Source organism: Oncorhynchus keta, chromosome 30, assembly GCF_023373465.1.
Source record: "Oncorhynchus keta strain PuntledgeMale-10-30-2019 chromosome 30, Oket_V2, whole genome shotgun sequence".
NCBI classification, from domain to species: domain Eukaryota; kingdom Metazoa; phylum Chordata; class Actinopteri; order Salmoniformes; family Salmonidae; genus Oncorhynchus; species Oncorhynchus keta.
The window spans coordinates 48,171,134-48,197,483 of NC_068450.1; the positions used below are offsets into that span (position 1 = coordinate 48,171,134).

Genomic DNA, 26,350 nt, shown 5'->3' on the forward strand with positions numbered 1-26,350 from the left:
CAGCGGCGCCCGGACAGGCGGGAGGCTCCGGCAGCGGCGCCGGACAGGCGGGAGGCTCCGGCAGCGGCGCCGGACAGGCGGGAGCACCTGCAGAGAGGAGACAGAGAGACAGCCTGGTGCGTGGAGCTGCTACAGGAGGCAGCGGCGCCGGACAGGCGGGACGCTCCAGCAGCGGCGCCGGACAGGCGGGAGGCTCCGGCAGCGGCGCCGGACAGGCGGGAGGCTCCGGCAGTAGCGCCGGACAGGCGGGAGGCTCCGGCAGCGGCGCCGGACAGGCGGGAGGCTCCGGACAGGCGGGAGGCTCCGGCAGCGGCGCCGGACAGGCGGGAGGCTCCGGCAGCGGCGCCGGACAGGCGGGAGGCTCCGGCAGCGGCGCCGGACAGGCGGGACGCTCCAGCAGCGGCGCCGGACAGGCGGGACGCTCCGGCAGCAGCGCCGGACAGGCGGGAGGCTCCGGCAGCAGCGCCGGACAGGCGGGAGCACCTGCAGGGAGGAGACTGAGAGACAGCCTGGTGCGTGGAGCTGCCACAGGAACTACCAGGCTGGGGAGACTTTCAGGAGGCTTGGTGTTAGGAGGAGCCTGAAAGACCGGGCTGTGGGGGAGCACTGGAGCTCTGGTGCGCAACCTTGGCACCACTTCCCCAGGCTGGACAACTACTCGAGCCCGGACCCTCAAAAGTGCAGGCACAGGTTGAACCGGGCTGTGGGTAAGCACGGGAGATCTAGTGCTTACTACACGCACCTCTCCCCTAGGCTCCACTCCCACAGTTGCCCGGTACGAGCGGAGCGCAGGCAGAGGACGCACTGCACCCTCCCAGCGCCCGGAGACACAGCACGCAGAGCCGGCGCAGGATAACCTGGACCAAGACTGCGTACCGGCGACCAGACCCGCTGAGCAGGCACCATACGCCCTGGCTCAATGCCCACACTCGCATGGCACTCTCGGGGCTGCCCTATAGCGCACCGGGCTATGGACACGCACTGGCGACACCGTGCGCTCAACCGCATAACACGGTGCCTGACCAGTAATGCGCTGCTCATAATAAGCACGAGGAGTGAGCTCAGGTCTGCTACCTGGCTTAGTACCACACCTCGTGTGCCCCCCAAAAAAAATTTGGGGCTGCCTCTCGTACCTGCGCACTGCCGTGCTGGCTCCTCATATTGCCGCCGATCAGCTTTCGCTGCCTCCAGCTCTGCTTTGGGGCTGCGATTTTCCCCAGCCCGTGCCCAGGGTCCCTCTCCGTTCAGTATCTGCTCCCATGTCCAGGAGTCCTGTGATGGTGGCCTCTGTTGTTGATGCTGCTGCTGCTGTCGTCGCTGTCCTTTACCACGCCGCTTGGTCCGATTGTGGTGGGTGATTCTGTAACGAGTTTCCTCCTCTTCTTCCGAAGAGGAGAGGCGAAACGGATCAGAGGACCAATACGCGGCGTGGTAATTTTCCATGGTACTTTTTAATGCGATGAGGTACACATGAACAAACTAACAAAACAAGAAAACGTGAAAACTCAAATTACAGTCCTATCTGGTGCATACACAGAGACAGGAAACAATCACCCACAAACACACAGTGAAACCCACGCCACCTAAGTATGATTCTCAATCAGAGACAACTAATGACACCTGCCTCTGATTGAGAACCATACTAGGCCGAAACATAGAAATTCCCAAAACCTAGACAAACAAACATAGACTGCCCACCCAACTCACGCCCTGACCATACTAACTAAACACAAAACACAGAAAATAAAGGTCAGAACGTGACAGTGTCCAAACTTTTGATAGGTACTGTGTATACTGAGTATACGAAACATTAAGAACACCTGCTCTTTCCATGACATAGACTGACCAGGTAAAAGCTATGATCCCTTACTGATGTCACTTGTTAAATCCACGTCAGTCAGTGTAGGTGAAGGGGAGGAGACAGCTTAAAAAAGGACTTTTGACACATTGGATCGTGTATGTGTGCCATTCCGAGCATGAACAGGCAAGACAAAATATTTAAGTGCCTTTGAACGGGGTATAGTAGTAGGTGTCAAGGTTCTGGTTTGTGTCAAGAACTGCAACGCTGCTCGACAGTTTCCCGTGTGTGTCAAGAATGGTCCACCACCCAAAGGACAACCAGCCAACTTCACACAACTGTGGGAAGCATTGGAATCAACATGAGCCAGCATCCCTGTGGAACGCATTCGACACCTTGTAGAGTCCATGCCCCATGCAACTCAATGTTCGGCAGGTGTTCCTAATGTTTGGTATACTCAGTGTATATAGAAATGTCTTGTCCTCTTGATATGTGTCTCTGTATAAAACACCCACGATGAGGAAGATGTGATGGTTTTGTCAGGAAGCTCTGCCAAGATGTGATGGTTTTGACAGGAAGCTCTGCCAAAACCATCACATCTTCCTTATCGTGGGTGTTTTATACAGAGACACAGATATCAAGAGGACAACACATTTCATGTAGTAAACATCGACAGTGACTCATCAATGCCATTAGGGAATCATACTCTCTCCCTCTCTTGCTGCGCCATGAAAACATATAACATATTAACTCATCTTGACATTTAAATTAAGGCTTGTATTATTAATTGGTTATTGGCAATGGATGAGTTTCCCCCTATAGTCGACTGATGCAGCCATGCGTCAATCAATAAACACAACGCAAAAATCCCCATCAAAATCCGTCTGTTTAAGCTAGAGATAGGCGGACGTGCAGGATTGAACCCATGTCGGCCTTCCACATCTGCAGTGGAAAGTGACAGAGCTGCAGTGCTGTTTTGGCAGACTAAGCGAGGCGTCCTGAAAAATAGGTCTTCTCACAAACGAACGTCTGCAGCGCCTGAACGGTTTGTCCCACAAGCCCCACGGGGCTCGTCTGAAGTCGGTACCGCCGATTTGACAACTTCTGTCTACAGCGTCCATTATGGAAAGGGGAGACACTTACGAACACAACGGTGTTCTCCGTTTGTTCGAGGACACCCACAAGTGTCTCAATGTAACGCAGTACTGATTTCTAAAATGAACGGCAGTGTGGACATACACACAAAAAAAAACGTCTTTATGATTGATTTTTTTGACTCTCTGTTTTGCCATTTATGGATGTGATATTCAATGAGTTTCTATGGGCTACAGCAGTAAAGGTCAAATTCAATATCGTATTAAATTGCATATTTTTTTATATACCTGCATGGGGCTTAAAATAAAACAAATCGAATAGCTAAATGATCCACGGTATGACCATCTTAAAACTATTTCATATGTCAGCTTAGTAGAACCCCCTCTCCCACAGGCGTAGGCTTTTAGCTTTTAGGGTTGATAGGTCATACATTTTACAGCGAGGGGATGGCTTGCAGTGTACTTCACAACATGCAATGTCAAGTACTGACTCACTAAGCTTTTTTTTAGTGTTGCTTTTAAGGGCTGAAGCATTTGGCCCCATTTCTTTGTTTTGTTTATCGAAACAATTCAACACCCTCAGTGGTTATGCAATGATTTTGCTGTAACTGGCGGAAGTTTGTAGCAGCAGAAACCAAACTCTGTTCTTATCATTGTGACTTTCCTGGTCTTGGTTCCCCTGTTTGTTTGTTATGGTGTGGGATTTCATAAAGGGTTTTAGGCTCAAATCAAGTGAAGTAAAGAAATGATATTCTGCCTCTTGGAAATGACAAAATGTGATGGTGTTGTTGACATGGAGGAGAGCGAGGTGCAGCGCTGAATGACAGCAAAAACAAAGGTCACAGTGGTAATTCATTCAAAGCTGGTGGCCGCAACTACAGTACCAGTCAAAAGTTTGGACACCTACAGTACTCATTGCAGGGTTTTTCTTTATTTTGACTATTTTCTACATTGTAGAATAATAGTGAAAGACATCACAACTATGAAATAACACATGGAATCATGTAGTAACCAAAAAACTGTTAAACAAAGCAAAATATATTTTCTATTTGAGATTCTTCAAAGTAGCCACCTTGATGACAGCATTGCACACACTTAGCATTCTCTCAACCATCTTCATGAGGTAGTCACCTGGAATGCATTCCAGGTAAGAGAAACAAAATCCAGAAAATCACATTGTAGGATTTTTAATGAATTTACTTGCAAATTATGGTGGAAAATAAGTATTTGGTCAATAACAAAAGTTTATCTCAATACTTTGTTCTATACCCTTTGTTGGCAATGACAGAGGTCAAACGTTTTCTGTAAGTCTTCACAAGGTCTTCACACACTGTTGCTGGTAAATCACAATGTGATTTTCTGGATTTTTTTCCTTCTAATTTTGTCTGTCATAGTTGAAGTGTACCTATGATGAAAATTACAGGCCTCTCTCATCTTTTTAAGTGGGAGAACTTGCACAATTGGTGGCTGACTAAATACTTTTTTGCCCCACTGTACATACATGCCTTCAGAAAATATTCCTATTCCTTGACTTATTCAACATTTTGTTGTATCTCGCCCATCTACATACAATACCCCATTTATTGAAATTGAAATCTCATTTACAGAAGTACACCTGTTCGAATCACCTTTGGCAGCGATTACTGCTGTGAGTGTTTCTGGCTAAGTCTCTAAGAGCTTTGCACATCTGAATTGTACAATATTTGCACATTATTCTTTTTAAAATTCTTCAAGCTCTGTCAAGTTGGTTGTTGATCATTGCTAGTCAGCCATTTTCAGGTCTTGCCATAGATTTTCAAGCCAATTTTAGTCAAAACTGTAACTAGGACAGTCGGAACATTCAAAGTCATCTTGGTACTATAACGAGCGCACTGAGAGTTGGGAAGCAAGTACAGGGAGTAAGTGTTTTAATAAATAAACAAAAGAATAAACACGAAACACAAAAAACGCACCGACATGAAACAGAGTCAATAACACCTGAGGAAAGAACCAAGCGGAGTGACAGATATAGGTATAAGGTTCTGTTTTTCTTTTGTTAGTCAACCTTGTGTTCTTTTTCTTTGTGTTCTGGAACATAGCCATGTCTTTCATTTTTGTTCATTGATTTCACCTGTGTTCATTTCACACCTGGTCTCATCCACTCCCTATTTAGTTCAGTTCTTTCTGTTTCTATGGTTGTGGGGTATTGTTTTCTGTAATGAATGCTCAGGGAGAAAAAGGTGTAGATTCAGGCGCAGAGCGCGACAGATGTTTATTAAGCCTTTGCAGAAGGCAGGAATTGTGGTCACAGGCAGGCAATGGTCAAACACAGGTAGGCAGTCAAAAACAAACATACCTCACAACCATAAAAAAACAGAAAGAACTGAACTAAATAGGGAGCTGATGAGACCAGCTGAGAAACGAACACAGGTGAAATCAATGAACAAAAATTAAAGACGGGGCTACGTTCCAGAACACAAAGAGACAGGGCTACTTTCAAGAACACAAAGAAAAAGAACACAAGGTTGACTAAGAAAAGAAAAGCAGAACCTTACAATAGGGAAGATAATCAAGGAGGTGATGGAGTCCAGGTGAGTGTCATGAGGCGCTGGGGAGCTTGACGAGGGTGACAGGTGTGTGGGATAATCAGCAGCCTGATGACCTAGAGGCTGGAGAGGGAGTATACGTGACAGGTAAGCTACTCCAGTCTATATTTGGCCATGTGTTTTAAGTTACTGTCCTGCTGAAAGGTGAATTTGTCTCCTAGTGTCTATTGGAAAGTAGACTGAACCAGGTTTTCCTTTAGGATTTCGCCTGTGCTTAGCGCTATTCCATTTGTTGTTATCCTAAAAAAGTAATTAGTCTTTGCCGATGACAAGCATATCCTTAACATGATGCAGCCACAAAAATAAGGAGTGGTACTCAGTGATGTGTTGTGTTTTCCCCAAACATAATGTTTTGTATTCAGGACATAAAGTTATTTTCCTTATCACATTTTTTTGCAGTTTTACTTTAGTGGCTTATTGCGAACATTTGGAATATTTTTGTATACTGTACTGGCTTCCTTCTGTTCACTTTGTCATTGAGGTTAGTATTGTGAAGTAAATACAATGTTGTTGATCCATCCTCGGCTTTCACCTATCACAGCCATTAAACTCTGTTTTAATGTCACCATTGGCGGTGAAATCTTTGAGCAGTTTAATTTCTCTCCAGCGACTGAGTTAGGAAGGACGCCTGTATCTTTGTAGTGACGAGGTGTATTGATACACCGTCTAAAATGTAATGAATAACTTCACCATGCTCAAAGGGATATTCAATGTTTTCTTTTTTTCTACCATCTACCAATGGGTGCCTTTATTTGTGAGTCATTGAAATTGTTTGAAATTCACTGCTCGACTTAGGGACCTTACAAAAAATGGTATGTGTGGAGTACAGAGATGAGGTAGTCATTCAAACACTATTATTGAACACAGAATGAGTCCAACTTATTATTTAACTTGTTAAGCAATTGTTTACTCCTGAAATTATTTAGGTTTTCCATAACAAAGGGGTTGAATACTTATTGACCCAAGATATTTCAGCTTTTCATTTTTTATTCATTTGTGAACATTTCTTTTAAAAAAACAATTCCACTTTGACATTATTGGGGTATTGTGTGGAGGCCAGTGATACAAAATCTAAATTGAATCCGTTTTAAATTCAGGCTGTTACAACAACAAAGTTTGGAAAAGTTAAGGGGTGTGAATACTTTCGGAAGGCTCTGTATTATCCATAGAAGGATGCTTTTGGATTTCTAGTTGTCGTTTTGCTGGTGTTTCTTAACTTTCTGTAGGACTCCCAATCAATTGGATCCTTAGTGCTACGGTACTTAGCAGAGGCGTTATCCCTTTCTCTCAAAAGATGTATTAAGTCCGACCCCGGCAGCATATGACACATGACCTATTGAGCAACTCCATCTTAGACACATTTGATTCCTGCATGCATTTCAAATCGCACGTTCTTTTCAGGAGAGTCATGCCCTGCCGCCCTCAGTGACCCTGTGTGTCTCTGCACTCTCTACACTTGTCAATCGTGCATTACTCACAGCTGCCAAACTTCAGGGGACATGAGTGGAAGTCCATGGGGAAATCTTCCAGATGCATAGGACACTCCGCATGAACCGTCAACCTAGATACAACACACATGGAGCACAATGCGTCACTGTAACGTCCAAAAAACACACACACACACACACACACACACACACACACTCGTGCCGACCAAACTGCGCAGGCATACATCCTTTTCACTTTGTTATTCTCTGCACTGTTCCATCAAATATGGTTGATGTGAACCAGTATGCAATAGTTACGGCTATTACATCCTGTCGCTATATGTCGTGTTTGGTAGTGTCAGAATGAACAACCAATGGAGTTGTACCAAACACGCATGAGGGCCTCTTTTTAATCTAGACTAAGGTGCAATCAGTAATGAACCAGAGTTGATGGAAACCAAAGCTCTAGAGATAGAGAATGCTTATAGTGCACACAAACTATGAGCATCCCCCAGATTTATAGTGGGCTATTTCTGAAATATATTGCATGTGTGCAGTGGAGATGCTCTCTATCTGTATCAATTCCAGCCTAAAGGACCTGACAATGCTCTTTTCCTAAGTGATTCCATTCAAATAGCCTCTGACTGGGCAATGCTTTCATCTGTATTCTACAGGGACTCACTTGTCAAAGTAATGTCCCCTGTCATTGGCACTGAGTGAGTCAAATATTGCAATAAATAACATAATTATTGATTTAGGGGGGTTACTGCGGCAAAGGGAGGCGTACACCGAAACTGGTTCGATGAGGAGAAACAAGGGGATATGTGCTACATGCAATGTGTGTCATGCATTCAAATAAAATTTGTTTAGGTTAAGGGTGACATTGGGAGAGACTGGGTACAGTGGTCATATGTTTGACTGTGTTTTTCTGTTCCACATGAATTGAAAGAACAAGCTAAATAAACCTGCCACAGTAATAATATTTCATTCAACTTCATGAATCATTTCTAACACAAATTCAAATAGTTTGGTTTGAGCTGTATTTGCCTCATGGTGTAAAGTAGGGTGCCATCGTCTTGAATCCTCAGTAGTTTATTGGGCATGGTCATGTTGTGAGCCACCGACTTCTTCCCGTTATGGAAGAACGTGTCCGGAGTCCATATTTTACTGGCCATCAAGTTGTTCAGCCGCAATATGTCCATGGGCCCGTCGAATTTCAACCTCTCGTCTTTCCAGCTTTGCCGGAAGAACACGTCTATCGTGTATTCCTGTGGGCAGAAGTAACGTTGTCAGCAATCGGCAATCGATTACAGACAATAAAACCTTGAACCGTAAGTTCACTTAAAAAAAATATATATATATAAAAAAGGTTTTATTGCAAATTATTTCTGCACTGTGAATATGAAAACCTTCACCTAAAAATGACACAACATCTTCTGTTGTACCACCTGCCTTTCTGAACCTTCCTTAGCTGTCAGTCCCTACTAATATTACAATTGCCCTGAAAGTATTCCTAGCCGTTAAGTGTTGGGCCAGTAACCTTAATATCACTGGTTCGAATCCCCGAGCCGATGAGGTGAAAAATCTGCCGATGTGCCCTTGAGCAAGGCGTCTGTTAAATTATTCAAGTGTAAACAGATAAATCACGATGGCAACACCCATCCGTAGCACGCGCTCCAGCAGGTGTATCTCACTGATCATCCCTAAAGCCCACACCTCATTTGGCCGCCTTTCGTTCCAGTACTCTGCTGCCTGTGACTGGAACGAATTGCAAAAATCGCTGAAGTTGGAGACTTTTATCTCCCTCACCAACTTCAAACATCAGCTATCCGAGCAGCTAACCGATCGCTGCAGCTGTACATAGTCTATAGGTAAATAGCTCACCCTTTTTCACCTACCTCATTCCCATACTGTTTTTATTTATTTACTTTTCTGCTCTTTTGCACACCAATATCTCTACCTGTACATGCCCATCTGATCATTTATCACTCCAGTGTTAATCTGCAAAATTGTATTATTCGCCTACCTCCTCATGCCTTTTGCACACATTGTATATAGACTGCCCATTTTTTTTCTACTGTGTTATTGACTTGCTAATTGTTTACTCCATGTGTAACTCTGTGTTGTCTGTTCAGACTGCTATGCTTTATCTTGGCCAGGTCGCAGTTGCAAATGAGAACTTGTTCTCAACTAGCCTACCTGGTTAAATAAAGGTGAAATAAAAAATAAATAAATAAAAAACAAGCGGCAACTAGTGAGAGGCTGTGAAAACAGCCTGTGATGAAGCTTAGGTGGATGGCACACTTTCTCTCTCTGTCTTATCCCCTCCAGACAATGCAGCCCCTATAACATCCATTACTGACTCACTGCTCCTCCTGCATACACTTGGGCCTGCCATTAATCCACACCGAATGGGAGTTTTATGTTTCATTCTTTAAATCGGAGCAGCCTATACAAGGTGAGGTCTCTTGTGTTAGTGTGCCATGTACCTATCCTGCCTATCCAACCCCCACTACTTGATTTAGCAGCCCTGGAGCCATGAGATACAGTGCTGAGGTAGAACAATCTCTCTCTCTCTCTCTCTCCTCCTGCTTCTCCCGTCATTCTCCAAAGGATACCTGGCTTGTTATAGCCTCCAGGGCAAAGTGTATTGAAAGAGGTGTGCATGTGTGCTTACTAGCTGTGTTCAAAATCATATGAGCTGGAATGGGAAAAACATGCCTTAGGTGTGAGCACATGACAGCTTATGAGACCACATGAGCAATGAAAACAGTCAATTCATCATTTTACCTTCAGCCAACTAGCCATTTCGTTGGCAACAACAGATAACAATATTCTGTGCTTTATCAAAGTAGATTTGCAACTCATGCAGTCCACTGGACTCGGTATGGAAATCCCAAAGATTTCTACGTGGCGTTATCAATCATGTCTACAAGTTACCATCAACCATGCACACATTAATAAATTATAATACTGATAGTCTCCCTAGGTGTTTATTAAGGCATGGCTTTGCATCAAGACGATCGTACACATCTTAAGTTAAAGCTTCATACCACGACATGGGACACACTCACCTAGTGAATACTTAATGGGAACTTATGCCTAATGTATATGTTGCTTTTAGGGGTGATAGGGTTTGAATTCTGCATTGCTCTTCAAATATCATAAATGTTTCATAGATAACAGCTGATTCGTAGTTGTTGGAGCCAATTTGGGTGCATCTTATATTACGGTAATATTCAGGCAATTACACTCCCGGCCACACAGACAACAGAACAAACACACAGGCCAAAACGGCTCCTACAATAATGTTCGTTTAAAGAATGGCTCATGCTGGATGTTGCCATTTTTTAAAACGGGACTGTGAGTGTGGAATGAAAAATCGGTGTGTGTATTTTCTTGAATACAAGCCCAAGATAAATGAAGAAGTGACTTGAATAACGAGTCGATTTTTAATTTAAAAATAAATAAATAAATATATATATATATATATAATTCATAAAACAAAACTGTCGAAGGAATAGGCACGGCTCCGAGTGGGGGGGAAGAGAACACATCTCTCGCTATAGTAAGACTGATAAAGGTGTTGCCGTGAAGAGGAAAACGATGTATAGGGATGAGCTCCAGGGAAGAAGAAAGAAGGGACAATTCTGCCTTTGAAAAGAAACTAAGAAAACAACATCAAAAGAAGAGAATGAAAGGAGAACCTGAGAGAGAGAGAGTGAGAGATATAATATTGCTGTACCAAAAGGAGTCCAGACAGTGAAATAGCACTCAGGATGAAGAAGGGTAGAACAATGTGGCAAAGGTAGCAACACAATGGGAATAAAACGCATGTGTGTCTTATCACTCCTTTTCTCTCTCCCTCATTCTTCCAGAACCTGATTTAAACATGTCCCTTGAACAGTGAAATTGAATAGGGGACGCAAGCTGGAGCATTGGCTACAGAGATCTTAAGTCTGCTGTGGAGGAAAGCGAAGGGGAAAGATTTTGAGGTTTTGAAAGGTAACAAGGTGTGATGCCTGGCCAGAGAAGAGAAAGAGATGAGCGGATGGATTGCCCGGGGGAAGAGCGAGGGAGAGAGGGGTCTCTTGGCTATGTTTGAAGCCAGGGCCCTTTGAAGACGATCAGGGGAGCCGTAATCTTAAGGTGTCAGTGTTAGGGGGGGCTTTGGTGCTCCACTAGAGCCAGGCAAAGCTGCTTGGAACAAACACAAACACCAGGGTCCTATTCATTTGGCACCAAACTGAAGAAAACGGACGGAAACAGGAAGGGGCAAACGGAATCCGTCCAATGAGAAATGCTTGTTTTCATTTTCAGTTGCAAAATGTTTTGATATGGTGTGCCCTAATGAATACGAACAGGACTAAGAGGTCCAAATAAGCGACAGAAATTAAAATGGCTCAGAATGGTGGTTTTGCAATGAAACTGTAGCTCAGTTGGTAGAGCATGGCGCTTGTAACGCCAGGGTAGTGGGTTCGATTCCCGGGACCACCCATACGTAGAATGTATGCACACATGACTGTAAGTCGCTTTGGATAAAAGCGTCTGCTAAATGGCATATATTAGATATATTAGAAACGGTAAACAAAATGCCTGAAATGGCAAAATCAGAATTGAGTTTTTCTACGTTCTGGTGTAGTAATTAAGATCTCTGTTGTGTTTCAGTGGTGTTTTACAATAAAAAAACGTAAGTGTTTAACCCAAACCATTCTTACAACAGTATAATATTATAGTAAAACACCACAGAAACCATTTATAAGAACCAATTTGGTCCTTTCCCGTCATATCTTGTTTAACATAATTGTGTTGTCATGGTAATAAATTGCAGTTATTTCTGCATAGTGGTACATTTGATGTGGTCAGGTTAAACTAATTTCCCTACATGCAATGCTTCACACTATAGGGTAGACCAAAACTGTTACTGTGCTGGCCTGCATATTTTCCCATTCACAATGCCCATTCCAGCACAGTTACAGCAACTATGGTGAATGCGTAACCAGCCCAGCCCAGTACAGCTTGGCTTGGTTCAGCCCAGTTTGACTCAGTGTGGTAACAGGGTACTTGTAAGATTAGAATGTGGTCTCACCATGTCTGTATCTGAAACCGGGCCAAAGCTGGTGACGTAGACATTGGTATTCACCTCTGTTACACGATCTGAAAAACATAATAACAAGGAGGATTAAAATAGAACAAACCAAGGCGGATCATGAGACCATTTCTTCCTCGCTGAACACGAATAAACAGATCTATTTACTAGACACTTCAAGTATGAATTACTGAAGCTCATATTTTGAGTGGCACTTCCCTGCGTTGCAGTAAAACAACACTTCAATTTTTACTCCTAACGACGCCATCCTGTCTGGCCTACCTCTGTTCAGTGCTAGAGAAAACAACAGCACACACATTTTGGTTTCTCTCCTGGGCATCTCTTTCATTAAGTTAATCTCTTATACGCTTGGGTAATTTCTTAAAAAAGCTTTCAGGCTTTACAAGTATCCTCTGCTGCGCACACACAGCAACTCACACACAGTAGCTCACACAGACACGAACTCATGTGTATTCTAAAGAGTTTCTCATTAGCCTAAAATAAAGTGCTCTCGTGCAAGGCGACTCGGCGAGCGAGAGCTGGCCCAGTGCGCTCTGTTCACTGCGTTTGCTGACAAATGACACACAGACGTGTAATGGATATGCTTATTATTTATGAACTAGTACATATCGAGAGGAACAGACGGCAAGTTGGGTAATGTGTGCAATACATTTAGCAATACATACACTGGATTGCACTATAAAATAGGTGTTTAAAGGTCCAATGCAGCCATTTTGATCTCAATATCAAATTATTTCTGGGTAACAATGACGTACCTTACCATGATAGTTTTCAATTTAAATGGTCAAAAAGAAACAACAATTGCTGAGCAAAGAGCAATTTCTCCAGGCATAGTTTAGCTAGGACTGTCTAAGTGGGAAGGGGAAAATGTGAAATGAGCTGTTATTGGCAGAGAGGTTGGAAACTCTTTTTTTTCTTGGTCTATCAACACCTTTACCACATGGTGACATCACCATGGAACGGCAAATCTCAATTCCACCAAAATTGTTTGCTCAATAGGCTGTTGGTCAACCGAGATTTCTTTAGTTGAGCAGTATCAAAAAAATATAGAATAATCATGGTGTACAAAGACAGCTGTCTGATTCGCACCTGTCTGAGAGGACTGATCCATTGTGGAGGCTGTGGGGATGGCACAGTCCATCACTCGAAGACATGTACAACTGAAATTGCATATGGTTATATTATGTAAGAACAATTGTGCAACACATAAAAAAATAACAACTTTATAACAAATGCACTTTCTCCCGTGTTGGATAGTGGTTGTAATCCACACATCAGTGCGCTGTTGAATTGGCATCTTTTAATAGACCATGTTGCTATGTGCATAATGGCAAAGTTAACCAGCTTATTGGTGTTGAGAACAATGCGGCTGAGGCAGCAGCGGAGTTAGGTAGACGAGAAAACAGCACTTGCCTTAATTGTCTAATAAAATTGAGAAGAGAGAGAAACTCCAACTTCACTAGGTCTATAATCAATAGTCTAATGGTTAAATGTGCCTGGCTTTATAAATCATCCATGTACTGTATACAGTAGAAGTCTGAAAATATGAAAAAATGATGCACCTGAGCTCAATTTCGAGTCTCATAGCAAAAGGTCTGAATACTTATGTAAATAAGGTATATCTGTTTTACATTTTTTTTTATACATTTGCAAAGATTCAAAAAAACTGTTTTCACTTTGTCATTATGGGGTATTGTGTGTAAATTGCTGAGAATTTTTTTTTATGTAATCAAGTTTAGAATACAGCTGTAATGTAACAAAATGTGGAACAAGTCAAAGGGTCTGAATACTTTTCGAATGCATATGTGTGGATGAAGACACCTTGTTGTGTGCAGACTCACACTAGATGAATAAATACACTAGATATGTAGAAATATGACTCCACTGACAGTGACCCTGATGTAAGCCCATTCTAATGCACTGTTTTAATGTGAGACCTTTACAATACAATAATACCATGTTTTAACCTGTGGATAGAGATCCTATAATACACTGCTCTATGTTTCTATGGTCAAGCCTACAGTCAATAACAACATAGAACTAAATCATAAAAAAAAAAATAGCAGCAGCCTATTCATATTCAATGGAAAAGTAAACCAAATCATGAAAAAAAGAAAATCTGTTACGTACAAATAATGCATACTTCACACAAAGGAGCGGAGGCCCTTGAGGACAAATCACTTATTTATTATTTAGAAAAGAATCCAGCAAAAAATGTACTGAGTTACGTACAAATGATGCATACTTAGTACAAAGAAGTGGCTCTTGGGGATAAATCGCTCGTTTTATTATTTAGAAAAGAAACCAGAGTGCATTTGAAGCCTGAGGATGTGAGGCCACTTTATTTATAGTATCAAGTAATGTAGGTTCACTTCTTCAGCTCAGACGGACCAAAGCGAGTGGTCTAGTCAAGTTCCCTTAGCTTGGCATTTATATGCGTTTAGACTTCCGACCGAGCTATCAAATGTCTAACTAAACTTTAGTAAACAAGCAAACTGAACATATGAGTGCAATAGTTATAGTTCAATACAAAAACCCTATATACAAAGTGAGATGCTGTTCCTTCAATTAACGTGGAACGGGGCTGTGTGAGACAGAGAGGTTAATAAGAAATACAGCACAGATAAGAGGGGTGACAATCACACCTGGTCTCCCTTTTTTTTATATGGCGCACAACAACCTTTACAAGGAAGCGTGGATATGACCTGCCTGCCAGGCAAACTTACATAATCCTCCAATACCTAATATACCGTAGCTGCTCTAAATGACATGAATGGCCTCTCAATACTGTACTGAAAAGGAGGCAAACGCACATTAGTTAGGAGCGCCAGGAAATCAAGAGTTTCCCTAGGTGCACATGTGAGGTGTCGGGGGTTGTGTTTCGTTTCTGACCCTCGTATGGACCAGTCAGCAGCTACGCCCGGTTAAACAATCAGACTTGAAACACAGAGGATTAAAGGTGCAGGTTCGCAGGTTATTCTGCCCCTGCTGCTGCTGGGTTGTGTAGTTCTCAAATAAAGACGACAACAGAACACGCGATGCACTTTCTGTTTTAACGATTGGGAATGGAGTTGTTTTGGCTAGGGGTTATGGTACATTTTAAACACAAAGCAACGAGAACTCTCGGGGGAAACTCGAGGGGGAAAATGCAATGCACTTTCTAAAAACAAAAGTGAAGACAGACACTATTAATATGCAACGCAAAAATATTCTGTTATTCATCGGAAGTCAAATGCGTCTCTGGCATCTAAACATTTGTCGAACAGATGGCAAAACAAATGCAGCATAGGCATCAAATAGTACTTTCTTCATAAGCCACTCAATTTTGGGTTGCAGAAGTCTGCGGATGATTCAGTACCTCTAGGCATGGAGAATTGTTTTTGTTTTTTCCATAGAGAAAGTATGTCAGTGCTTCTATACCATACTGCCATCCAGGCAACCCTTCCCAGCCCTTCCCCAAGACAAAAACAAAGATTATCACCCATATGGCAGATGCTAGTTTTGAGCTGATGGCCCCCTGAATCTCAACAGATTCTTTGGGAGGTCCGGCCTCTGGGGCCACCTGGAAATGAGACGGGATGGATAGAGAATGGAGCAATGGAGGGAGAGGTGGAGAGGTGGGTGGGTGGATGGTGGAGGGAGGAAGAGGCATCTTCTCATGACGGAAGGAGATTCTTTCAAAGCCACACAGTGAAGACGCTTAGACAAATAATTGTATGAATCGTAGTAGTACGATCTCACAAAGACACTACACTTCAAGCGAGGACTATTCGACACTATCATACCACTTCTTCTCAGTGCTTCTAAATATCACATTTGATCGAAAAAGAAAATGATTTTCTTTCTCCAGGTCAGTTGTTACTAATCCATCCCATCATCCTCCATCATTGATTCATGTGCTGTGCTGTTTATCATCATCACACCATTATGTCAATAATACCTTCTGTTACTGGACCTAGACTAGCCAATTAAACTATACTCCAGGAATGTACAATGGAGTTGAGCGGCGACTAGCGTGGGCAAACTGGAGCTCCGATGTCACATAAAATACACATCAGCGCCAACAGAATAGCCCATAATTACACATGTTGTTCGATGTAATTGCGGGCTATTCTTGAGTGCTGAAATCCAGTCGTTTTTTTTTTTTACGTCATTTTATGAGACGCCGGAGCTCAAGTCCACCCACACTAGTCGCCAATCAGCTATATCGTAAATCGTGGTGTTGAGTTTAGTCGGCTAGACCTAGGCACACATTCACCTTCAGCTCAATCTATACTTTCCTCTAGAGGGAAACCTAATCATTAGACGGTTTAGGTTTATGGTTTATGCTGACCAAGTGTTTATCCTCTATGAGCTTGTTAAAGGCTAGAACACACACACGCACATATACTCAGACGCGTGCAAGCGCGCACACACATTGACCCACACGTACGCATGTACACACACACACAGGGTAAAGTGTCAAGGCGGTGAAAGATGACTCCAGTGTCTAGCTAGCCACTAGCCCTATACGGAGTTCTTTGCCGGCACATGGAAAGAACCAGTGGTGGTTGTGGTCAGCAATGAGATGTCTGACACTGTACATCAAACAATATCCATGATGATGCCTGAGGGCCGGTGTTCAATCACATAACGCTTCCCTGTCAGAACGCCTTCCCCCTACAGATCTCAGATTGGCAGAGTGATACTTTGGCACTAAACTGTGACAATACGCCTCAAATGGTTATCAAAGACGGAAGGAGCAGCTTGTTCAAACAATTTAGTTACTGTGGTTAGAGATGGATAGATAGCGATGAAACATGAGCCATTTGTGATTTCATGCACAAATTGTGCAAAACATGGGATGTAGCAGTATCACCACAAGTATTCAGGAGCATGGCAGCAGGTTACTGGTTTCTCAGTTGACATGAGCAATGTCGAAATGTGGACATTACACGTTGTCGTGCGTCTAAAGAGAGAGCCTTCAAACGTCTGGTGAGTCTGAATGTTCTAAATGCATTACTAAAACCACCTCAATCAAACAAGTATGTCATAAATGTTTGTTGAAATTCATGTACGTCAGAGTTGGTGTTTTGTGTCTTTTTATTCATCTTTTTTGATTTATGTTGGGCATTATGTCCCAGCCGATGTCATGTCTAGTTTAGTGGATCCATGTCTGTGAAATGTTAAGTTGTCTATTTTTCGATTGTCTAAAGAAACTACAATCACCATTCAGATATCATTGCTAACATTGCAGTGAAAGCTAACGAGATCGAGAGAATAACGAGAACCTGTGTGAACCACACGTCCCAGTCCAGGCCACAGCAGACGATGACGTCTGATATTGATGATGGATGTGTGCTGGGTTGGGTCCAATGTCTAAGTGCACAGGTCAAAGTTTACTGAGGAGGAGGACTGAAAGCAACCAAGGTTATTCCAACCGATACAACTATGAATCAAGGGTTACGACATAATGGGCCAAAACGACGGGCAGGTGATTTGCCCTGTTTGCGCAGGAGAACAGAATTGACAAACAAATAATGAGGATGCTATACTGTACAGACTGGATGTCCACCTCAGGCAGACAGAAATGTATCTGCTAAGGACCCAAGAGCAGATTATATATCATAAATCACAATACTCTCCTCAATTCTCACAGCTTTGAATTGTTATTACAGCTAATGGTCAAACAAAGTATATTTGACGATAGCACATTCTGTGTAGGTTTACTGTACCACCCATTTATAAATGTGGCTTGCTACACCAACGCAAAACTACTTGTCATTCTGTGCAATACAATTTACACCCCATTTTTAAAGTGCCCCAGTGATTCCCATTTAGTTTATTGGATAATATCCTTGATCTACACCTAGTACTAAAATATAGTTTATGATCTGTTGTCACATTTACAGATTTGAGTTGATGGTTGCTGGGTGTGTAGATAAATACAGAATGTCTTAATGGGTTTGAGCATGGTGCTGACGTCAAGGATTGAGGGTTTGATTCTGTATTCAGGAGCTTTGGATGCCTACCAATGCAGGTTTGTAGGATAAGGAACACATAAAGCGTGTGTTCGTGTCTACCGAAGGTTCCTAAATAGACCATCGTGCCACACCACAGAGCGTCACTTGTTTTCCCAGGTGGACTATGTGCTAGTGCAGCAAATAGCCCACTTGATAAGGCGCCAGCCAATATCTTGACACTGTGGATTGAGAGCAGCTGTAATATAACAGGGCAGTTTCCTAATAAAGTGCTAAGGGAACCTTTTCTCTGTGTGGTGGCAGTAGTGGTCGGTAGCTGAACTACCATGTAATAGTGTTATCGTGTACTGCAACAATTACAGTATTCACATGCTGTTGCCTCTGGGGAAGAGCTATTGAAACGTTGTCTCCTGCTGACTCGACAACACTACCTTTACCAAACAGGACTGCGTCCCAAATGACACCCTATTCAATTTATTGTGCACTACTTTTGACCAGGACCTATAGGGCTCTGGTCAAAAGTAGTGCACTGTGCAGATAATAGGACACAATTTGGGACACAGATTTATACTGAGGATTTGGAATAACAAGCTCACTGATGACCGATATGTTCATGTGGTTTCATGTGCAGCACCATTAAATGTCATGAGAAAATATTGCCTGCGTTTCGCTGCTCCACATAAATTTAAGCTGCACTCTACACGCTTTATGGTTGCACTATCTTTCACATTACAAGACACAAGCAGAAGCATCGCTGGCAGTATTTGTTCTGCATGCTGACTGTAAAGGAATATGAAATACTGTGAGGAATACTTCCACTAAGATTCACTAAACCTGACAGGACAATTAAATCAAATGAAGCCAACAAAGTTAAAGTCATCACAATCTGTGATGTGAATTCATACCATGTGTTTCTAAAATGTTTGTCCACAAACTGGAATCGTATTCATAAAGAGTTTCAAAGGAGGAGTGCTGATCTAGGATCAGGTCACCCCTGTCCATATAATCTGTTCATTATTATGTCAAATATAAAACTGATCCTAGATCAGCACTCATACTCTGAGACCCTTTATGAATACAGGCCTAAGCTTGTTTTGTCATGGAAAATCAAGCCAAGAGAGATTCCTTACCCCCTAGGCCGGGTCGAAGGCGATTATCATAGCCATCTAGAAGTCTGTCGAGGATCCGTGTGAAGAGAGTGATGTTGTTCTTGAAGGCATCTGTTGTAGGATCAGCAATGACTGGCCTTGGAGACAGACAAGAGTGTCAGATTGACAAGGCCTTTGCACAGTTATTCCAGAGGGAATGAAAGAGGGAAGATCAAGAAAAAAAGGTAATAGAACACACACACACACACACACACACACACACACACACATCCCCCCCTTTCCCAAGCATTCTCCCAGATGACCCATTTCAATGCTGAACATTTGTGTGCCATCTGATCTTGGAGCAAAAACACAATTGAATATAGAAATGTGACCCATTTCCGGAAGCCGGGCATATGACGCACATCAGTAATTTACAGGACAGGCTTTTGTAGGTAATACTTTGCCAAAAAAATGCATTTTGATTTCAAAATATATATTTTTTAAACGTCTTCTGGAACATGTGAGCTTTCATATACGTTAATAACAAACTTGTACACCATCTGTAAAGTATGAGTAGAAATGTAAAATTACAAGCCCAGTTGGTTTAGCCACGTAAACATGTCAGGAACCTTCCCGCTAGCCATGATTGGCTGAGATAATAGTTGGGCTGGACATGCCCAGAGATGAGTTCGGATTGGTCTGCCATGTAGCTGGCTTCTGTTTATAACATGAGCTGCTCAGTGTGTGTAGATAATCCTCGCTACAAAGGCTTTTTTTTAAAGATATAACGTTAACCATGGAAAGCTGCAAAAGTGTTGCTCCTGCTCTCAACAACATTGCTGCCCTAAATTTTCCTGCCACTATTGACAAAGATCAGTGGGGAAAAGTTACGACTTTCTGCACTCGGTGTGAACCAGAGTAACTTGACACAACAAAACAAGCATTCATACATGTGTACAGGTAAGTCTAGCTACATTTTCAGACATTACAAGTTTCATATTTTTTCTGAAAGTTGTTTTCATTGCAAGTTAAAGCATACTGTTAGCTAGCTAGTGAATGTTAGCTTGCTGGCTCGCTAGCTAATGTTACGTGTATGATCAGTGTAGTAATATTATTTGTATCTCAGAAATTGATTTGCATTGCTAGTTATAGTCTAATTTTAGCTAGCTAGCTATAACATTGAGCCTAGTTGGTTAACTTCGGCTATCTGCAGATTCATACTACAGCGTTTCATGCATGGTGGCTAGCTATGGCAATATGTTTGTACTGTAGCTATGGGTTGGGATTATGGCTAATTGATTAGCTAGCTAGCTACATGTCTAAAACAAATATTCCACTTCGCCAGATGATTAGATGACCCACCAAGTTAGCCAGGTGTGTCCAGGGGTGATTATTATCTATTGTATTTCATGAACATGTATACATGTCTAACTAGATGTGGCTGGGGGTGGTTATAGAGTTTATTTCACATGACCCATCAATTTAGACAAGTGTGTCTGGGTAAGCATCATCTAGCAATTATACAATATTTTTTATATGCACACGTTCTATTTTTCTGTATTACTACTATGCAAATATGCACGTAACCATTTCACTGTACTGTTTACACCTTCTGTTTCATGTGCATCTGACAAATAAACATAATTTTATTTGATATACTTTGTGTTTACCAGAGACCCTAATGTGAAAAACAACATGACCTGCACTAAAATCAGATTAGGATATAGGCCAAGGACTAGTTAAAGGGTATTTTACAACCACTTTTTGCTACTACTTTCACCCTTTGTAGTCTTGAGAGCTTTGGCTGCTTAATGCACGACCTTACTCACTCTGTTTAGCACATGGCCTCACTAAGTCTTAAGAGGATGTGAATGATGCTGAATAGGTGTAGACAAACAAGAGCTCTCCATTAGATGTACCAAAACATTCAAGGCACATTTTGTCAAAAGTGAGTTTACAAGTTTATCAGCTTTCAAAGCAGAATTCGTTTCCATTGTTCCTCAACTGTAGTGTTTGATATACCTTTTTGTAGTTCTGAGTCTCTACTTTTATCCAATGTAAAAATGAAAAATAAACATTTAAAATGTTGCTACTGTACATAAGACCGAATTGAGGTTGTGGGTCACAAATGCAATCGGTTTCATGAATCCAATAAGCAGAAGAGGCGTAATTGAATTAAATGCACATGTTTGATATTGATCATGTATTGGTTAATCAATTGACTGACATTGGTTTCTTGATTGATTTGTGAGCTAATAGCAGTCTACAAGCTACATTCGTGAACGCTGTGGGCACAGCGAGTCAAGCGCAACGTGTCAAAAATGTTGCAACCATGAGACTTCCTAGTCCATTTGAAAATTACACTAGTGACTACGATATGCTGTCACAAAATGAACAGCATGTCCCAATATGTGTAGATTACAAGCATGTTTATTTGTAGAGAAACTGTATAGGCTGTAGGCTACTGATGCTGTACAATGGTCATACATTACAAGGTCCCACTTTACAAAGTGTCCCAGTATGTAGTTACATCGGTACAATTGAGAACTGAGTGACCACATGGAATGTCATTCCTTGAGGGTTGAAATGAAGTGCTATTTGCATATTCGTGACCCATGCTCTGGTGATAAACATATTACAGAGTGTGGCTATAGTGATATGAGCACTTCTCCATGGCATCATGGTGTGAGCACAGCTTTTTCTGACTGAAAATAGTGTCTGTACTTCATCGCCACCCATAGGAACCTAATCCGATCATTTCCCCACTTCATTGATTTCAAAAAGACCCCCAAGTCGACAAAAGCCTGATGTTCACTATCCTAAATACATAGGCGATACCTATAAGGTAGGCTACTAAAGCACGTAGAATCCCGACATTGTGGTGTACAAAACTAAAGGAATACGATTAGGAGAAAATATGAATTAAATGACAAACTCTAGATATAGTGGTACGCTATACGTTCAGTTTTACTTTGTAATGTGACAAAACATACTTGATACATTTTTATTATTCAAGGTAACGACTTACCTCGTTTGCCAGACGACCGTCAACGAGAGGCAGATGAACAGACATTGAAAAATGTAGTCTCTATTCCTCATAGCTGCATGTAGCCTACACCTACACAGCAGGGAAGACAATAATGAATGGAACCATAATGGATCAAGCTGGCGATTTTACGTTTCTTTTTCTAGGTCTATTTGTACGGGAATATATTCAAATAGCCTACACAGAATGAACTCGGAGAATATATACCCAGAAAGGCCTACAGTATTACTGGGAATACATAATTTGGACCCGCAGAGGAAAAACGTACATGACATTAATATTTACAGAATGTTTTCTAGGGGGACTGCAATTAGTATTGATTGACACACAACATGTCTGTGTTGAATGATAATTCATTTCCACTGCTTAACAGAACATTTAGCGTGTAGTGGTGAACGAGTTCAAAAGCGCAGTGAACGAGTTCAACCACAGATCTGAAATCCCTTGCTTCTGTGCAGAAATGCTTGAGGGATATCCCAACTGAGATAAACTCTACATGATATCTAGGCTAGGCTACTCCTGCCTACTTATCGGTGGAGACAGACAGGAACTGTATCAAATCATTCTCACCACAAAACGACTTTTCATCAGCGAGGAGACTCACCTGGAATGCAGGGTGTAGCCTAATTGAAGCAATTATCAGCACAGAAATTGAGCCAGATGTGAAAGTTGTACCCAGTGGAACCACTACGGTGTACTGTCAAGATGGAATAAGCGCGCACGAGTATAACAAGAGCGAGCCTTCTACATTCAAAGCACCAATAATTACAGTTGTGCCCAATTATGCACTTAATGTCTTTATCCTTTCCTTGATGTCACTGACGCTCAGCGTCTAACATTTTCCCATTCTGTTTCCATTTCAGTTTAGCTGGTGAAAGGGAAGAACACACGCTCCGAGCCGCGACAATATCGCTCTCTCTCACACACACACACACACACACACACACACACGAAACTACATGGTTAAAGACGGGAAAATAACGGGTCCTAAAGATAGTTATTTTGTATCCACTCTGTTTTAAACAGATGTAACAATTTTTCAATGAACACATGTAATTAGTCGGCTAAAGTTGAGGAATATTTGCTTCTACATTTAAAATGAACATTACTGTAATCTCCATCCAATGGCATAATACTGTGTCATCCATATTAATACCGGGTTATTGTATACACTGCAAGGCATTTTGTTCATTCTTTAGAGCTCTAAGAAAGATTACACCAGTTGTATAAGCCAGTTGTAACCAGCTGTAACCACTCCAACCACATAGGAGGAGAAATACCTTATTTCTGAAAGAAAAAGGGCACTCTCTAGTGAAAGCAAGGAGTTGCAATGTTGATCTTACTCTATTTGCATTTTCCAGATAGCAGATCCAAGTAGAGAGGAATGTTGATATTTCCAATCCAAGAATAAGAAGAAAAATGAACATATTTTGAAGACCACTTCCATCTGTAGGCTTCCTCTACATATTTGCTAATGGAAACGCATAAACTGCCTCATTCCGTCTATATAGGCCTAGTCTACAGTAAAATACTATTTTTTTGCACATCCTAACTATCAGATACATTGATTATGTCTCCAGTTTCTTATTGAAAACGAAATCATGTGTGGCACAGTGATGTAGGTGGCTTGTGAGTGGATGGGGGAAGTCATTTGAATGGCGAGGAAGGAACACTTGTACGCATGAAGACCAACATAAACACGGTTACAGTGATGAGAGCGAGATTTAACCGTTCATAACTCCTTAGCTGAGAGAGAGCCCCAAAACGTCTTGTTTTAACAGATAAATAAATGGTTGCCTATAAGGGTAAGGAATAAACACACCACCTCTCAATCAATAACCTACATGTAAATACATAATAACAACACTGTCACTACATTTACATTCATATTAACCAGCACATGCAATGACTTTAGATTTTTCAGATTTTCACATGTTCAAATGTATCTGTGTGCCATACTGCTACCCGGATGTCACCCCCCAACGCAATCTGTGCACACACTCTCCCCCCCTCTTTCCCCTCCTCCGTCATTTCTCCCTCCCATCTGCTGAATCTTTCTCCACTCTTTATTCCTTGACGCCACTAATTCCACCCTTCTTTTTTGCCCTCTCCTTGTTCTCTGTGTCCTCTCACGTCCAGGCCAGCGTGGTGTCAGACACCTTGGTAGCTGACAGACCAAGGTTGCGGGCAGCTGAGGAAAACCAGCCAGCCAAACCAACCAGCCATCAAAGGGACCATCCTTCAGACCTAATATTGATTATTTGGAGAAATGTATTTACAAATGATTAAAGCTATAGTTTGGTTCCAGCTAGTTTGATGGACCGTTAAATGACCGAGGAGCATGTGAAATTTGGTTATTAGTTCCAAGACTAGGTTAAAGCACATTCTTGTAGTACTGGTACTGCGTAAGACCACGATATTACAATAACTGATTTAAAACTTACAACTCCGACCCACCCTTTCATTACAACACAATTTCCCACCAGCATTGAGCTATTGCTGCAGCTAATCAGCCTGAGGAGGCTGTCATTCCATGCCAGGGGACGGTTACATTGATCCCATTAGTGGACATACCTGGGAGTCTGTGACCGGTCATCAATGGCACTTTCACTCTCATTTTAAGGGGTCTATGCCCACTGTCAAGTCAAACCGGGAATGAACAGGATACACTAAACTCATGGCTGAAAGGGAGACCAGTTTGGAAGGAAGAATACAGTTCAATGAGGTCAAACAAATCTTAGAATTCACAGGACTTTGAAGCACAGAAATATTTTCTCAATGTCTGCGCCATTGGCAAAGAACACTTTATAGCAGCCAGAAAAAGATCATGAGAAAACCACAAGTTATTACGGCACACCATTTGTATTGCTAGGTGTTGCATCACATTAAGCTTACAGGACTCATGGGTTCATCTATGGAAAAGATGACTGAGTGACACGGCAAGATGATTAATGTGGCAGAAGGAATCTGGATAGGAACTGAAGGTGTGATTTGCAGGGTTGAGGAATACTTGCCGAAATGTGCACTCCCGCCCCTGAATGATGTTTCACTTGCCGCCAATACCAACAACAACATCCAGTAATGGGGATGACAGCATCCTCTGTTGGAGAAAAATATTACTGTAACTCTCAACATATCACTTCCCATCTTTATAAAGGAACATCTCATTTTACCATCTAAAACTCATAAAATGATCTTTACTCATATTTATCATCTATTGTTCCTCACAGTATAGCTATATCATCTGTGAGGGGAAGATTGCAATATTAACAGTCAAGACATTGACACTATTTCAATGTGTATCCAAAATAGTCATGTTATTAAATATTCTAATCTGCTTACTGAGGTGATATAGGGCATTCATGTGTTTTACGTTATTATAAAATGGCAAGATAAGATACTACGGTAATTGTGTATTTAAACTAGACATGCTGGAATTATTTCAGAAAAACGTATAACAAGGGCAATTAACAGCAAGCGGTGATTTATGAGAACACACAAATCACACACTTAAATCAGCCGCACATTATCATCATTTTGGTCAGCTGATCCTACACATGTTGCTGGAACTGCCAGACCTGTCTCTCGCCAGTTGCCTCGGCAACAAGCTGTGCAGAATACAGATGAAGAGGCTGTCGAGGGTCTGTGACACTGATAAAGATCCCACTGCTTCATGAGAAAAGACAAGCCGTGTTATATCTTCACAGGTAGCAAGGACTCAGGAAGCGAAATTTTGTGTGTGTGTGTTTGAGTGAAAGACTGAGTGTATGTGTGTGTTTGTGTGTGTGTGTGAGAGAGAGTGTGTGTTTGTGAGTGTGTGTGTTTGTTTGTGAGAGAGAGAGTGTGTGTTTGTGAGACAGAGAGTGTGTGTCTTTGATTGTGTGTGTGAGACAGAGTGCGAGAGAGGGAGAGAGAGTGTGAGTGTGTATGTGTGTGAGAGAGAAATAGAGATATGAAGAGGTTGCAAGTATAATGGGTTCAATGAAGTATGTATAATTGTTTAATTTGTAACAGAATTGGCTTATTAATTCAATGTACTTTGTATATTTATTATGATAATGTTACAGGATGTTCTCTAATGTCATACATTCGTTTCTCACCCTTAAGGTTCTAAAAGGCAGTAATGTAAAGTACTTAAGTAAAAATACATTAAAGTACTACTTAAGTAGTTTTTTGAGGTATCTTTACTTTACTTTACTATTTATATTTTTGGCCACTTTTACAACACTATAATCCTAA

General features: G+C 41.9%; 1 protein-coding gene across 2 annotated transcripts in view; it reads right to left on the reverse strand.

Moving 5' to 3' along the window:
• The window catches only part of LOC118363570 (gamma-aminobutyric acid receptor subunit alpha-2-like), a 61,202-nt gene extending 38,180 nt beyond the window's left edge, over positions 1–23,022 (reverse strand). The window contains exons 1-6 of one of the 2 annotated variants that reach the window (XM_035744549.2): positions 22,716–23,022; positions 22,094–22,183; positions 19,105–19,220; positions 11,994–12,061; positions 7,952–8,172; positions 6,956–7,038 (exon numbers count right to left, since the gene is read on the reverse strand). In XM_035744549.2, the coding sequence (XP_035600442.1) occupies positions 6,956–7,038; positions 7,952–8,172; positions 11,994–12,061; positions 19,105–19,220; positions 22,094–22,164 (559 nt within the window). In that variant the 5' untranslated portion in view covers positions 22,165–22,183; positions 22,716–23,022. Of the gene's footprint in view, positions 1–6,955; positions 7,039–7,951; positions 8,173–11,993; positions 12,062–13,103; positions 13,164–19,104; positions 19,221–22,093; positions 22,184–22,715 lie in introns of those variants that run through there. The other variant, XM_052488493.1, reaches the window with a different exon arrangement.
• Between the last annotated feature and the right edge of the window lie 3,328 nt (positions 23,023–26,350).